This window comes from Humulus lupulus, chromosome 5 (genome assembly GCF_963169125.1).
Source record: "Humulus lupulus chromosome 5, drHumLupu1.1, whole genome shotgun sequence".
Classification (NCBI taxonomy): domain Eukaryota; kingdom Viridiplantae; phylum Streptophyta; class Magnoliopsida; order Rosales; family Cannabaceae; genus Humulus; species Humulus lupulus.
In genome coordinates this window covers 179,826,776-179,842,115 of record NC_084797.1, presented here as the reverse complement: position 1 = coordinate 179,842,115, position 15,340 = coordinate 179,826,776, and the positions used below count along the sequence as shown (strand labels likewise).

The window sequence follows — 15,340 nt, the reverse complement described above, 5'->3', positions numbered from 1 at the left end:
ATTGTCTTTACAAGTTAAAGGAAATCTTGAATCGGTTTAATTTCTAACAGTTCTTATACCAATAGAATAAAGGAAGATTATTTAAGGTAATGGATAAAAACAAGCTATAACAAAAAAAATGAAAAGCCATATGACGAGTAGAAGTATTGAATAATTTGCTAATTTTGTTCACCATTAGGTATGTCTATAAAATTACATGACATGTCTTCCTCTCATTATATGTGGATCCTTGACCCATATTTGCCAATGCAAAAGTTAACTCATATTATATAATTATCAAAGTCTCTTCTTTGTAGTTTTAGTTCTTTTATTTTTGTTTGACAATGTTAGATCTATATATATTTTTTTGGATCTGACAAGGTTATAACTATTTGGTTTAATTAATTGCAGGATATTTGTATCTACAAAGCATAAGAACAAGATTGGCTTGCTGGAAGTGCTTTTACGATTCTCTAAATAGATGAGAAATTCAAATTGAGAAATGATTGTTTTAATGCAAGTATTCACTTATTTTCTGGAATGAGAATTTTGTGTTTCACTGCCTTTTTCAAGAAAAAATACATGTTGGGTTACAAGATTTGTGTTTGATTTTGTACTACTAAATGATTAAAAAAATATTTTTATTTACTATATGCTAGAATATTATAAAACAAGGAAAAAAAAAGCGTAGTATTTCTTAAATCACATTAAGAAATAATTTGGGAATGAAAGGCATTGAGCCCACTCAAGTTACGATATATTTTTTTTATGTCCATTGATATTAAGAACCAAGTAATTATTTATTTTTATTAATTTAATCTTTTTTCTAATTAATTTTAAAATTTATTAAATTATATACATATATAATAATAAGCATTAAAAATAATAATTACTAGTTTAAATAGTTTTAAATTTGTAGATATTCAATTTTGCAAATATATATATAAAAAATTAATCAAACATAATTAAATTTATGTATTTTATTATGAGAATTGAAGTGATACATTTCAAAATAATTTAAATGAATCTACACTTAAATATTTTTATTATTTATGTCAAATGGCTACAATACATTAATTTCACCCTCATGTAATAGTTTATGGTGACCTTAACTTATTTTGTAGTATTTTGGATGTAATCAATTGTTGGATTACCTTTCACGATGTTCTAAGATCAACAATCACATGTGTAAAGAGTGTTCTTGTTGACTTTAGTGGTCGGTAGTTAATGGAAACATTAGCTAATTATAGGATATTTTGGACCTAAACAACAGTCGAATTGCCACCTACTGTGTTTCTATATGGAATCTCCAGTCGTATTGGTAGGAGGGCAGCTGGAGGAGGGTTCGATTTCTTCAACATAGAAGTTCTTATGGCCCTCTTCCACACGTATGTACTTCTATGCTCTCTCTCGAAGTCATCCAAATTCGAAACTTCTCTTTTGAGCATGCTATCCCACAACTTGCTTCCTGGATGAACTCCGGCTGTAATAGCCATCTTGTGCTCCACTTTGGTTAAACCCCCCACCTTTGTGGCTTCTATACTGAACCTATGGATGTAGTCCTTCAGACTTTCATTCTCGCCTTGTTTTATGTTAGCAAGGCTGGTAATTGGCATGATGTAGTCACAAGCTGCATGGTGTTGCTGAAGGAATTCATCAGAGAGTTGCTGCCATGATTTGATTGTTCCTGGCCTTAACCTCTTGAACCACTTGTACGCCACTCCTTTAAGCGTAACGACGAAGCAATGACACTTTGCCCTGTTGTTGACCCCTCTTAACCTCATCAAGTTATTGAAGGAGTCTAAGTGATATTTTGAGTCTGTAGTACCCTCGTACGGAGTCATGCGAGGCTCTCTGAAGCCAGTGGGCATTTGCTCAGCTTGAATCTCCCTTGTGAAGGGTGAATCACGGTCGAATTCTTCGTCATCCATGTGCCCCCCAAGTGCAGTGGTGATCTTGCCTCGAGGGCTTCGCATCTTGGTGTCTAGTCCCCTCCTCTTTTTGCATAAGGAGTTTTGCGGGTTCTCGGGTTGATCCCTTGCCTTGGTTGTGTCCCTCGGGGGGACCGCGGGGGATACGTCTCTTACTTCTGACCTCTCCCCATGGAGCTCTTTTCTTAGGCCAGGGGGCGCCTCTTTTGAGGGGACTTCGGCCTCGTTCTTACAACCATCACCTTCCCTCAGCCTTTGCTCCTGGGCACCTTTTGTTGGCCTAGGTCCCCCCTGATACTTTGTCTGGGGGGTTTTACTGGTGGAAAGTTGGGCTCCCCCATCATCTACGGGGACAGTGCTTTCCCCTTTTTCATGCTCCTTCCCTTTACGCATAAGAGGGGGTGTGCTTGACTCTCCTCGCAGTAGGTCGTTTAAAACCTCTTGCATGTTCTCTATCTGGGTTTCCAGCCTTCGAGTCTTTTTATGTAACTCTTGAATCTCATCCCTGTAGAAGCGAGTCCTTGAGCTTGAACTTACCGAGCGTACCCCGGGACTCTTGCTTGGCCCGTGCGTTGATGGACCTGGGTCTTGGTGGCCTAAGCGTGGTGCCACCGAGGACCGGTGAAGTGAATGCACTGGCAGCTCCAAATGACCTCCGTCGGGCCGGATGGTCGAGGATGATGCTTCCTTCTCCTCCCTTGGGGGAAGAGACTCCTCCGGTCTGCCTCCATGTTTGGGCGGAGGGGGGTCTTTCTGGGTAGCCCTTCGCTCTACTTCATCCCGGAGAACCTCATCATCTTGTATTCGCCATAGGCTTTTTGAACGTCTTAGCATCTTTCTTTGCTGGAAATGATGGAAGAACGCTGGCTTGATGCTTGTTCTTCCCACAGACGGCGCCAAACTGTTGACGGTGAAATCTCGTCAACGATATAAGGTTAGAAAACTAAGACTATATTGCCAAAGGTATCTCAGAAGAAGATGGAGAAAACTTGAAAGAGTAAATATGTAGAATTGCAATGGAGTCGAAATTGTATATTACTTAACAGCCTTTGCATACAATCAATTTTCCAACCTCTTTTCAGGAGGGGTGATGATCTATTTATACTGGAGCTCTAATGACTCCCCATACATTGTGGTCCCAGGGGACAAGATTGTACATAGTTACATTCTCAGGGTAGTGGCACAGGTCGTGGTGGAGCAGAAGGTTATGGTGTCGGCCTGGTACACAGTCAGAGGTATGCATGTAGTGCTTCCACTCTCTGTACAAACTCGTACCTCCACCACTTATAGGACACAGATGTCAGAGTCATGCCTTTGCCCTTTTTCAGGGTTGTACATCCCGTGCTTGTACATTCATCTCATGCCTAGTGGTCCCGCTTACTTAAATACCTTCTCTAGTTTTCTTCATATTTTAGTAAGTATCGAACCATACTTCTTTCATCCCGACCCTATTTCCATGTATGAGACCTTGAAATGGGGATGTACGAGGCTAGGGGATGGGTCTCCCAAGGCGAGACCCTTGGTCCCCAGGCGAGTACCCATGCATGACTTGGGCATTCACGAGGCTCGGGGATGGGTCTCACAAGGCGAGACCCTCGGAGCCTAGGCAGGTGCTGGCTTGGGATGGCTGCATGCGCACGGTGGGCAGCCTCGCATAGCGAGGCCCTAGGAGTCTCGACAGGTGTGCGCACACGATGGGCAGCCTCGCATAGCGAGGCCCTAGGGGTCTCGGCAGGCGCGCGCACACGATGGGAAGCCTCGCATAGCGAGGCACTTAGGTCCTTGGCAGACGCGCGCGCATGGTTGGCAGCCTCGCATAGCAAGGCCCTTGGGTCTTTTTGGGAACCTTCGCTAAGGCCTCCTATGAGACATGGGTCTCGTGTGGGGCAAGACTTCGGGTTGCTTGGTTTGCCCGAGGCTAATGAGGGTAACCCTCACTTTTTCTCTTGAGAATTGACTATGGCTTTGGTCAATTTGTGGCATTCACAGCCACCTATTGTGTTTCAATATAAAGAATCACACTTATAAAGAATGTTCAAATTGACTTAAGTGGTTAAAAGTCTCCAATCAATGTCGATCGCCACCGATCTCGCCTGAGATAGTAGTTTATAGCAACCTTGTGTATTTTAGACATAATTAACGATCGGATCGCCACACGTGTTGTTCCAAGATCAACAATTACACTTATAAAGAGTGTTTATGTTAACTTTAGTGGTCAAACAGTACTAGAAATATAGGCTTTAACTTCGATTTTTACACATGAAAATGTTGGAAAATACATGAAAACCGAAGTTAAAGCCTTTAATGGGCTTTTAACTTCGGTTTTAGGTTTAGCGCTCAAGGGAAGAAAGACCTTTTTGTAATAAAAAAATGCGGAGACTTTTAACTTCAATTATTACCAAAAAACCGAAGTTAAAAGTAAAAGTCTTATATATCCGACCCTACCACTTCTCTCATTTATTAGTTTGAAACGAAACCCTAAGGAAAACCTCCATAGCCACCATATGGGAGAAGAGGGTTGCGCTCATTTCCCCTATTTTTTCTTGTTTTGTACCAATTTTTACCACTATTCTTGCTAAAAAAAGCATAAATACATAATAGATTTTGGATTATTTTTTATTTTGAGGGGTAAAAGAGATTATTTGGGCGTGGGTATGAGTGTGGCCGTGGGTCCAAATAACTAAAGTTAAAGCCCCCTTTTAACTTTGATTTTTTTAAAGATTTTTAACTGCGCATGGATAGACTTTGGTTTGCATTTATGCGAGAACCGAAGTCTATCCACCTTAAAAATCGAAGTTAAAGCCTCTTTTTGTAGTAGTGAAAAGTCTTCGATTGGTGTCAATTAACACCGATCTTACCCCAAGGTAGCTGTTTATGGAAATCTTGGCTAATTATCTGGTATTTTGAACTTAATCAACAGTCAGAGTTTCAACTACGAAGAAAATATATCATCACCATGACTGCATTGTGCAATTAATTTCCAAATTAATCAGTATTATATTAGCGACAAGGAGTATGTTTGTAAAAAATATATCAATCACAAGAAAACTACAACTAATTAATGTTAAATATTCAACCATCTAATTAATCTGAAGGTCAAATGCATTGGGAAAAATGATTAATACTAAACATTCTACCATCACTTTTTTTTTAAAAAATATATATAATTAATCTTATTGTCAAATATATTGGAAAAATTATTAATATTATATATTTGGCCATATATAATTTTTTTGTTAAATAAACATTAATTAGTCTTATTATCACATGTATTGGAAAAGTTAATTAATAATAAACATTCTACCATCTATAATTTTTTTTTTAAAAAAAAGCTAATTAATCTTATTGTCAAATACATTGACAAAAATAATCAATGCTAAACATTCTCTATTTACCTTTTGTTAACATCTAATTATTCTTATTGTTAAATACATTAACAAAATTAATTAATATTAAACATTCTATCATTTATAAAAAAAAAATTGTTAAATAAACATCTAATTAATCTTATTATCACTTCTATTCACAAAATTAATTAATGCTAAACATTCTACCATCTATAAAAAAAATTCAAAAAATCTAATTAATCTTATTGAAAAAAATAATTGAAGCCAAACATTCTACAATCTATTTTTTTTATTAAAAAATATAATTAATCTTATTATTAAATATATTCGTAAATTAGTTTTTTTGTTAAATAAAATATAATTAACTTTATTATAAAAAAATATTAGCAAAATTAATTAATGCTAAACATTCTACTATCTATATAAGTTTTTTTTTTAAAATAAAAAACCACTTAAAAGAATTAGAATACACCATTCATATGACTCATTCTACCGCATAATATATCCTCAAATCTTCTAAATAATATATATTCTTAAACCTAATTAATGGTAATTGAATCATCCCAAAATTAACAAAAATAAAAATAAAAATCTAATTTGTCTAAAATATTTTAATACAAAACTCACATACTTCAATCATAATATATATTAGTTTTTGTTACGTTTTACTCATTTCATGTGACCCAATATATTATTTTAATTATATAGCTACTGATAAATTTTTACATAGTTAATATCATAAATTAGTCTCAAATTCATACTAAAATGACCTTACAACCCCCAACTCATATTTTTTTGAACAGACATTTATAGTGATATCCCTTACTTTATTGAATCACACAAACTCCTTTAATTCAACCCTTTACGGCAACCGAATACACCATAAGCAAAAAATTATACTATTTTTTACTGCTAGAAAATAAAAAATTCTTATTAAAGGAGCTTTAAATAAATGAGATTTTTTTTTTTTTTTTTTGAGAATTTACTTATTTGGTAATGTATATTTTTACAAAGTATCATTTTGATACTTCTATTTTCAATAATGCTCATATAGTACTTTGTATTTTAAAATTATACATATTTGATACTCTAGACTCAGATTTAATAGATAAAATTTTGGCAATATGAACAAACTGTCATCAGTTATATGTAACTAAGTAATTAAATTTAAATTTAAAACTTACATAATTGACAACAGTTTGATTAAATTGGTAAAATTTTATTAATTAAATTTGAGTTTAGGGTATCAAATATGTACGATTTTAAAATACAAAATTACATATGATCATTATTAAAAACAAAAAGTACCAAAATGCTACTATGCAAAAAAAACTAATTTTTTTTTTTATTATTCAAATTGGAAACACAGTCAATTTCTTAGGTTAGGTACATTCACAATCTATATAATAATCTCTATATATAAACATATACATAGGAAAGCACCATCAGCCAAACTCGGAGAGAGGGCAGAGAAGAGTGGCTGAGATTCGGTTTTCCAATAACTCAGCTTAAACCCAATCACTGCGTCTTCAGCTACACACACATATGATATAACAGCCACATCTCTTTCTCTGTCTCTAGTCTAGTACGTAAAACTTTTCAATCCACCAGACCTGTTGGTTGGTCAGTAATTTTCCTTCTACCCAAACACTCTCTTGTGGTTCTTAATCCTCAAAATTCATTCCCATTTCCCATTTCTCTTTCAATTTCATTCTTTTATTTAACTGAACATTCAAGTACCCTTTTGTTTGTTTCTCGAAGATTCTCTTTTTCTCCAAGGAAATTAAAATAAAATTCAAAGCTCCATTATTAAGACTCACCAAATACCTTCCCCTTCTACCGTAACTTTTGGTTTCAGTCTCGCTTTCCAATTCCGTCGCTTTCTGGTAATCTTACCTAATATACCATCTCTTTCATTTTTGCTTTTTCAATACTACTTTTTTGTATTAAAACTCATATGGGTTCTTGCAGATATCGTTTTCTGGTCGAGGATTACTTTCTTCGCTCTCAATTCTTGTCTTTTGGATCCCTTGCACGTACTTTGGTCGGTGAGACTTATAGTTTCTTACGTTTGTTAATGCCCTCTTTAGTTGGTTTCTTATGTTGTTTACTTTTGTAGATTTCACACAAATCTCATGTTTCGATTTCGGATCCCTTTTCTTTGACTATGATTTTTTTTCTTTTCTTTTTGAGTTATGTGTTTGTGCTTGCATTTTTTTCCCTCTTAAGGAATAATATTCAGCATTGGTTTCATGGTGAATTCTACTTTAGTTTTTATTTAAAATGAAGCTTGTTCATTTACCAATTCGATCCTCCTCTGTTTCTCTATCTCCGTATTGAGCATTTCATGGAAGCTTTGGAATTGGATTATTATGAATTGTATGCTATGTTTTGGCCAAAGTTGTTCATATGCTTCGTGTGAAAGTTGCATGAGCGTAGAAACGAATATATAGAGCAACAAATACTTTAATTATGAAGATAATGAGGAGAGGGAGGAGGTGTTCAGATTGTCCTCTCTATTTTTTCTTTAAACATTCTTGCTTCATTGATTTCGGAATGAAGGTTTCCCCTCCTATATTTTCACCACTAACTGATGACAAAAGTCATTCAGAGTGTCAGATTTTAACTAACTCTTTGTTAGATAAAGGCAAGAGAAATAGGATATTACCTTTTTGAAAAGAAAGGGCAAAAGACATTAATAATACTTAATTTAAAAATTTTTGCTTTTGCTTGGTATGTTCTTGATTAAGGGCGCCTTTCATTTTAACTAAGATTATCAATTATGGCTTTATGACTTATTTCTGACAATTAGTACTGAGCAACTGTGATGATATGCATAAAGTTTTAGCTGTTTAGGGGTTTGTAAGTAGTAAATAATTCAGTTCAAGTACACCACATTGATACTGCCTTCCCTTCCTCTTTCAGTGTCTGAATTGATGTTTTCTTATCTGTTGGTGTATTTGTAAATATATCCCTACCTCTTCTTTATCTTTCTCTTTTTAGCTATAGAAGACATTTAAAATCTACTAGGAATCATTAGAAAATGTTTCGTGATAACTGCTGATATTTAGTTAGTTGTTCTCTGGACAAAAGACTGTTTGTTGATTGGATTTTGATTAAATTTATTCATTCTTTCCAAGATGTCCAATGAGGGTTAGTAAATTTTAATGTCTTCCATATTGTAGCTCACCTGCCAAATGTCTGAAGGGGTGACTTTGGATGGAAACGTCCATGTTATATGAGCCTACATTCTATATTTTGATTTATCACGTTCAATTTCCACATTGTTGTGTTGAGTATCTTCCCATCTGAGACCATCTTGTAAACCTTTCTCTATTTTCATGAGTTGTCTTTGGCTTTATCAACACATTTGCAGTGCGATCTTAAGAACAAATTTCGTAATAGCCTCTGATTGTGTGGTGCTCATGTCATTGAGAAAAAAATGTGTCCTTTCCCCCCAAAATTGATCACTTATGATTACTAGACACCAATCAATTCATCATTCTAGCTCATTTGCTTCCTAGAAAGTTTGTAGCTTAAAGGGGAAATGTTTTGGCAGCTTTTAGGGTCTGATTGATTTTTTGTATTCCTCCATCTTCATTGTTGAGGACATAAGACTTCAATTAACATGAGCAGGAATGGGTCTTTGGTTTATTAGTTTTTTGTGAATAATACTTTGACAGGATCTTAGTTCACTATCAAGGCCAAATCTTGAATAAAACGGCTTGAATTTCTCTACTTCAGTAGAACACAATGTTACAAAATGGTCCCAAGCTTTCGAGAGGCTTGACTTCTCCCAAAAGAGTAACTTTTCCCAAAATACAAAACAATCTGATAAAATGCTCTATCCCATAGGCTATCATATTCATATTATAGGTGGTTAGTTAAGGCTGTACCTGATTAGGATAATTCCTTTTAACTAACTACCCCAGCCCTTACTTTCTTCCTAAAATAAATATACCTAACAGTGGCCTATCATGCTTATGCAAAATGTGATAGTTGTGGGGTGTAATTGAAGTATGGTTAGTGAGTCGTGACCACGTTTATTAGTTTATGTCACTATTTATTTTGTGTTCCTCTAATCATAGTCCAAGGATGAGCTTTTATTTTGTTTTCTTTGGATTCTGAAAAGTTTGCCTTTCAAGAAAAGTACAATTTTCTGGGTAGCCAACGAGATATTTCCCTGTCTTTTTAATGTTAAGGTTTATAAAGGTGAAAATAAAACAGTGATGATGTTCAAGAAAAAAAATGTAGTTTCCGAATTTGTGTGTTTCAAAGTTAAGCTGCAATCATGGATGTTTCCTTAACATATCTTTTTCATGGATCTGATTTCACAATTATATATTGTCACCCTTCTAAAGCATAAATTTATTCTAATCTGTTCAATCCACACGTCCGGTCTAACCATCTTTTGGTATTTGAATTTCAAACTAACAGATGGGGGACGTAGTTAAGGATCTAACTGCTGGTACTGTTGGAGGGGCAGCTCAGTTGATATGTGGGCACCCATTTGATACAATCAAGGTTAAACTCCAAAGTCAGCCTGTTCCACTCCCTGGACAGCCTCCCAAGTATGCTGGTGCAATGGATGCTGTGAGGCAAACAATAGCTGCTGAAGGCGCAAGGGGTGTGTACAAAGGTATGGGAGCTCCACTTGCTACCGTCGCATTATTCAATGCTGTCCTTTTCTCCGTAAGAGGAAAAATGGAGACATTGTTGAGGTCCGAACCTGGTGTCCCTCTTACAGTCAACCAGCAAATCATTTGTGGAGGTGGGGCTGGAGTTGCTGTCTCAATTTTAGCTTGCCCTACTGAATTGATCAAGTGCAGGTCTGTCTAGTAGTTATGCTTTGCTTTGTAAACTATATATGAAATATTCTTTTGAGAGAAGATTGAACGAAATGCTGAACTATATTTTCAAGTGCTAGAGATAGTTGACAAGAAACAGTTAATAGTTATCCATTTGTTAAATTAGCCCCGCTGGGATTTGAACCCCAGACCTCTTACACACAACACACACCCAATCACTTGAGTCACTTGAGCTGGACTCAAGTGGCCCTCTTGTTTATACTATTTAGAAGACAGGGAGGCAATACTCAATTTATCACATTGTTTCGAATTACTAATTTCCATTGGGATTTTAGATTATAACTTCTCATTGAGAACTTGTAAGATCTATCTACGACCTATTAAATTTATTCTTATTTGTTAGCACAGGTTGCAAGCCCAAAGTGCATTGGCAGGTACTGCATCAGCTGGTGTGGCAGTGAAGTATGGGGGGCCAATGGATGTGGCCAGGCAAGTTCTCAGATCAGAAGGGGGAGTAAGAGGTCTCTTCAAGGGCTTAGTTCCCACCTTGGCTAGAGAAGTTCCAGGAAATGCTCTAATGTTTGGTGTTTACGAAGCACTTAAGCAATACTTTGCTGGAGGTCGAGACACTTCTGGGCTGGGAAGAGGCTCTTTGATTGTGGCTGGAGGCTTGGCTGGAGGGTCCTTTTGGTTCACAGTTTACCCAACCGATGTTGTCAAGAGCGTTATTCAGGTAGATGATTACAAGAATCCAAAGTTCTCTGGTTCAATTGATGCTTTTAAAAAGATTGTTGCTTCAGAGGGAGTCAAAGGTCTCTACAAGGGATTTGGACCTGCCATGGCTCGAAGTATTCCAGCAAACGCAGCATGCTTCTTGGCTTATGAAGTTACCAGGTCCAGTCTAGGCTGAGAAGATTATGATGGCCTAATTTATGTGGCTAAGATTCAGTTGGGTGTTAACATTTCCAAAGAGGCAATTGACATTTTTTTTTGTTTTGGTTAACTTTCAATTTGTAAAGTTGGTGTCATTGCCTTCGTCATCTTTTACTATCCATTTTGTCTTTCACCAACCACTTTGGTGCTTATATAATAATAATTCTACCCATTTGGCTAGTATTCTGTACCTAAGTTTAAGGCAAAGTTTAAATTATTGTATTGATTTTATAACGTGTACTTGTATAAAATTGAAAAAGTACATAATATTATGGGACAATATCTATATAGTGAAAATGATAGGAATTTCTGGTCAAGAAAGTATAAACAAGTATAGTAATAGTATAACCAGGGAGTTCGAGAGCCCTGTTCTCTCCCACAAAAAGGTTACAACCTTACATCAAGTATTGGACAACCCCACCCCACCAGAGACCCACCATAGAGACTTTATACTAGTACTCACTAGACTATTGTGGACCACAGCCACATACAAACCCAACCCAAATAACAACTTACATCATAATCAGTTTATTCCCCTACTGCTGCCTTACCGAACCATTTCCTGTTCTTCCTAGCATACACGTAGGTCAGTGGAGGCCTATCAATACTGCCGGCCAGAAGTCTCACCTTGTCCTTAAGGTGGAAGTGAGGAAATTGATCTTGAATGAGGGCGAAGTCTTCCCAAGTAGCTTCAAATTCCGGTATATTAATCCACTTGATCAGAGCTTGTGGAGCCACCTTGTGAGTACCTGGTCGCACCGCAAGAACACTCGGGTTCCAAAATCCATTCCAATTCGCCTGTCAAGCCGGGAGGAAGAGCAGTTGCCTGCTGATGGTGCCCAAGAGCAGCTCTCAAGAGCGAAACATGAAACACCGGATGAATGGCAGCATCTGGCGGAAGTTGTAAGCGATATGTCGCTGCTCCAACCCAAGCTAGCATTGGAAATGGACCAAAATATCGAGGAGACAACTTCTCGTTGTGACGTTTGGCCACCGATCGTTGACGGTACGGGCGCAACTTGACATAGACCAAATCACCCACCTCATAGTGCACATCCCGTCGCTTACGATCTGCTTGGGCCTTCATTTTTTGTTGAGCTCGGAGCAGATTTTGTTTCAGCAACGTCAGAATATCATCCCTTTCTTGAAGGTGCTCCTCAGCCGATGAAACCTTGGTGCGAGCTGGTTCAAAGCAAAGTAATGGAGGTGGTCCCGATGATACACTGCCCGAAAATGGCATCATCCTCGTTGCCGAATGGTAGCAAGTGTTGTACCAATGTCCAGCCCACGACAGCCATTTCACCCACTGTTTGGGTTTGTGGCTAACAAAACACTTGAGGTAAGTCTCCAAGCAACGGTTCACCACCTTCGTTTTCCCATCGAATTGTGGATGATAAGCAGTGCTCTGTTTCAGTGTAGTGCCTTGCAAATGAAATAATTCCTTCCAAAAATTGCTAAGGAATATTTTATCCCGGTTAGAAACGATTGAACGTGGCAGTCCATGGAGCTTAACAACTTCGCGAGCAAAAACCGTTGCTACTGTGAGGGTTGAAAAAGGATGGCGGAGATGGATAAATGCCCATACTTACTCAAACGGTCCACCACCACGAAAATGGAATCGAACCCATTCGACATTGACAGCCCTTCGATGAAATCTATTGAGATGTCCTCCCACACTTGCTCCGGTATAGGTAGGGGCTGTAATAACCTGGCTGGAGATTGAGCCAAGTATTTGATTTGTTGACATATTGCACATTCTGCCACGAATTTCTGAACGTCCTTCCTCATCCCGGACCAATATAAGTCCGCTGGCAGCCTTTGAAGTGTCTTAAACACCCCTAAATGTTCCCCCACTTTACTGTTGTAACAGTAATGGGATGAAGGGAGAGGTCGAAGGCAGTACTAACCATCCTTTGAACTTGAGGCAGCCTTGTACCAGCGAATATCCCTCACATTCCTTCCCCAAACATAGCTCATGAACCAGTTTAGAGAGGGTAGAATCTGATGCAATATGTGCTTGAAGGTTTAGTATGGATAACACATTAGGAACATAAATGGCAGCCAATGAAACTTCTTCATAAATTATGGATAATGCATCAACAGCCTTGTTTTCAAGTTCGGGTTTGTACTGAATATCGAAATCATACCCCATAATTTTTTAGAGCCATTTCTGGTGCTCCGTTGCTACTAATCGCTGCTCTAATAAGTACCTAAGGCTGCGTTGGTTCATGCGGACAATGAAATTGCGCCCCAAGAGATATGGACGCCATTTTTGAATGGCTAACACAATCGCCATCAATTCCCTTTCATACACTGACTTCGCATGAGCTCGGGCCGACAAAACTTGGCTGAAATATGCGATGGGGCGCTGGTTTTGCATCAACCCAACCCCGATTTTGAAGCGTCAGCCTCCACTACAAAAGGCATCGAAAAATCAGGCAATGCCAAAATCGGAACTGTGCACATCGCTCCCTTGAGTCAGTCGAAAGCTTCTTGGGCTTCTTGATTCCATCCAAATGCATCCTTTCTCAGCTGATCAGTCAATGGTCGCGCTACTTGTCCATAGCCTTGAACAAATTTGCGATAATAGCTCATGAGTCCCAAAAAACCCCCGAGTACTTTAATGCTCTTGGGTATCGACCACTTGCTCATAGCGTCAATTTTACTTGGATCAGCGAAAACTCCCAAAGGTGAAATTATGTGACCAAGGTACTCTATCTTCTCTTGAGCAAATAAACACTTCTTCTGATTAGCATAGAGGTTGTGTTGTTGATGTTAGGAGTGTGTCCTAAAAGCATGTAAAAGACATTTGTTTTTCTGTGAATAAATAAATATAATGGTTTATTATTATTGTTATATTTAGATTGTTAAATTATTGTTTGAATAATTTTGTAAATATCAGAAAAATTCCATATTCATTATTGAGGATGTGATATTGTATTAGTACGAGAGAATTAAGATCACATGAATGAATTAAAATAGTCAACAACAACAAATTAAAGTTATGGAATTATTTAATTGGAGTTGTAAGTACGGTTTACTGAGTATCATAATGATACAAATAATATAGATTCAGATTATTGATGTGGTAAGACATCCCGGTAAATGTGTTTTATATAATATGATTATATATGACATGAACAGATATGAATTAAAGTCTTTATCCAAAAACCATTTAACAATAAAGACTTGTAATTCATATCATAACTGATGATCATTTATAGATCAACCTAAATCCCGAGTGTTCATGAACTCCTGTTCATGTTTATTAAATCTTTTGATTCATTCGTTAAGGTCTCTTCAAAGAATGAGGCTAATGACTTTTGTTTTGGAGATTTAATATCATGGATGGCTGGGAACATGTATCAACAATATGGAATCTAATCTTTCCTAACGGATCATATATTAGTTCCCTTAAGGGTTAATTCTGGAACTGAATGATTTTAAGCTCAAATCTATAATTAGATTATAGATTAATTATTCACTAGTGAATTAATGATACTTAAGGAATAAGAAGTAAATTAGAAAGGTAAAATGGTAATTCTTCCATTCAAATTCATGAACTAATTAATTAGAGGGTTGAACTATTGTAAAATGGTTATATCAATGGACGACTTAAGATAAGATTTCTGTAAAAGTATATTTATAACATAAAGAGTGCAATTCTGAATTTATAGTGGAGAAATATCAGAATTAATAAATTAACTATTATAATTAAAGAGTTTAATTATTTAGTTTCAATTTATTGGAGCTTATTTTTCTATGTATCAAACATAATTATTGTATAATTATGTGTAATTAATTATTTATTTGATTTAACAAAAATATAATTAATTTATTTTTGGGATTTTTGGTATTTAAATAATAATAAAAATTGGGAAAAATCACATGCCCTCGGCGCGCCCAGTGCCCCCGCGTGGATCGCCTCGCGTGCGCACCTCGCCCACCGCCTCACGCGCCGCGGCACTCAGCAGCAGCCTCACGTAGCCCCGCCTCGGCCGCGCCACGAAGGCCTCGCGTGGGGGCATCCCATAGCCTCGACGGCCTCACGTGGGAGCATCTCCTAGCCTCGAGGGGCGGCCTCGCGTGGGGGCATCCCATAGCCTCGACGGCCTCGCGTGGGAGCCTCTCCTAGCCCCGACAGCCTCGCGTGGGAGCATCTCATGGCATCTCCACGAGGGGCGACCTCGCATAGCCCCGCCATGGCTACGCCGCGAGGGCCTCGCGTGATAACATCTCGCGCCCTTCACCTCGAGATGGCATCTCTTATGGAGACCTATGGAAACCCCACCGTCTAGAAGTGAAAGCCCAAGTATGATTCCGAAAGGTCATGATGGTACAT

General features: G+C 37.4%; 1 protein-coding gene across 2 annotated transcripts; it reads left to right on the top strand.

Annotated features, from left to right (window-relative positions):
- Nucleotides 1–6,709: 6,709 nt before the first annotated feature.
- LOC133777893 (mitochondrial carnitine/acylcarnitine carrier-like protein) lies at nucleotides 6,710–11,178 on the top strand. Of its 2 annotated transcripts, none has more exons than XM_062217651.1 (4): nucleotides 6,710–7,143; nucleotides 7,229–7,301; nucleotides 9,695–10,086; nucleotides 10,474–11,178. In XM_062217651.1, the coding sequence occupies exons 3-4, from the start codon at nucleotides 9,695–9,697 to the stop codon at nucleotides 10,973–10,975; spliced, it is 894 nt and encodes a 297-aa protein (XP_062073635.1). In that variant the 5' UTR covers nucleotides 6,710–7,143; nucleotides 7,229–7,301; the 3' UTR covers nucleotides 10,976–11,178. The 2 variants fall into 2 exon arrangements, with proteins under 2 accessions (XP_062073635.1, XP_062073636.1); XM_062217652.1 differs by having other exon boundaries at nucleotides 7,229–7,305.
- Nucleotides 11,179–15,340: the final 4,162 nt, after the last annotated feature.

Excerpts from the sequence above, each read along its gene's own strand:
- LOC133777893 (XM_062217651.1), top strand. The coding sequence starts at position 9,695 with ATGGGGGACGTAGTTAAGGATCTAACTGCTGGTACTGTTGGAGGGGCA. Across the intron at positions 10,087-10,473 it reads ACTGAATTGATCAAGTGCAG|GTTGCAAGCCCAAAGTGCAT; the intron begins GTCTGTCTAGTA and ends TTGTTAGCACAG.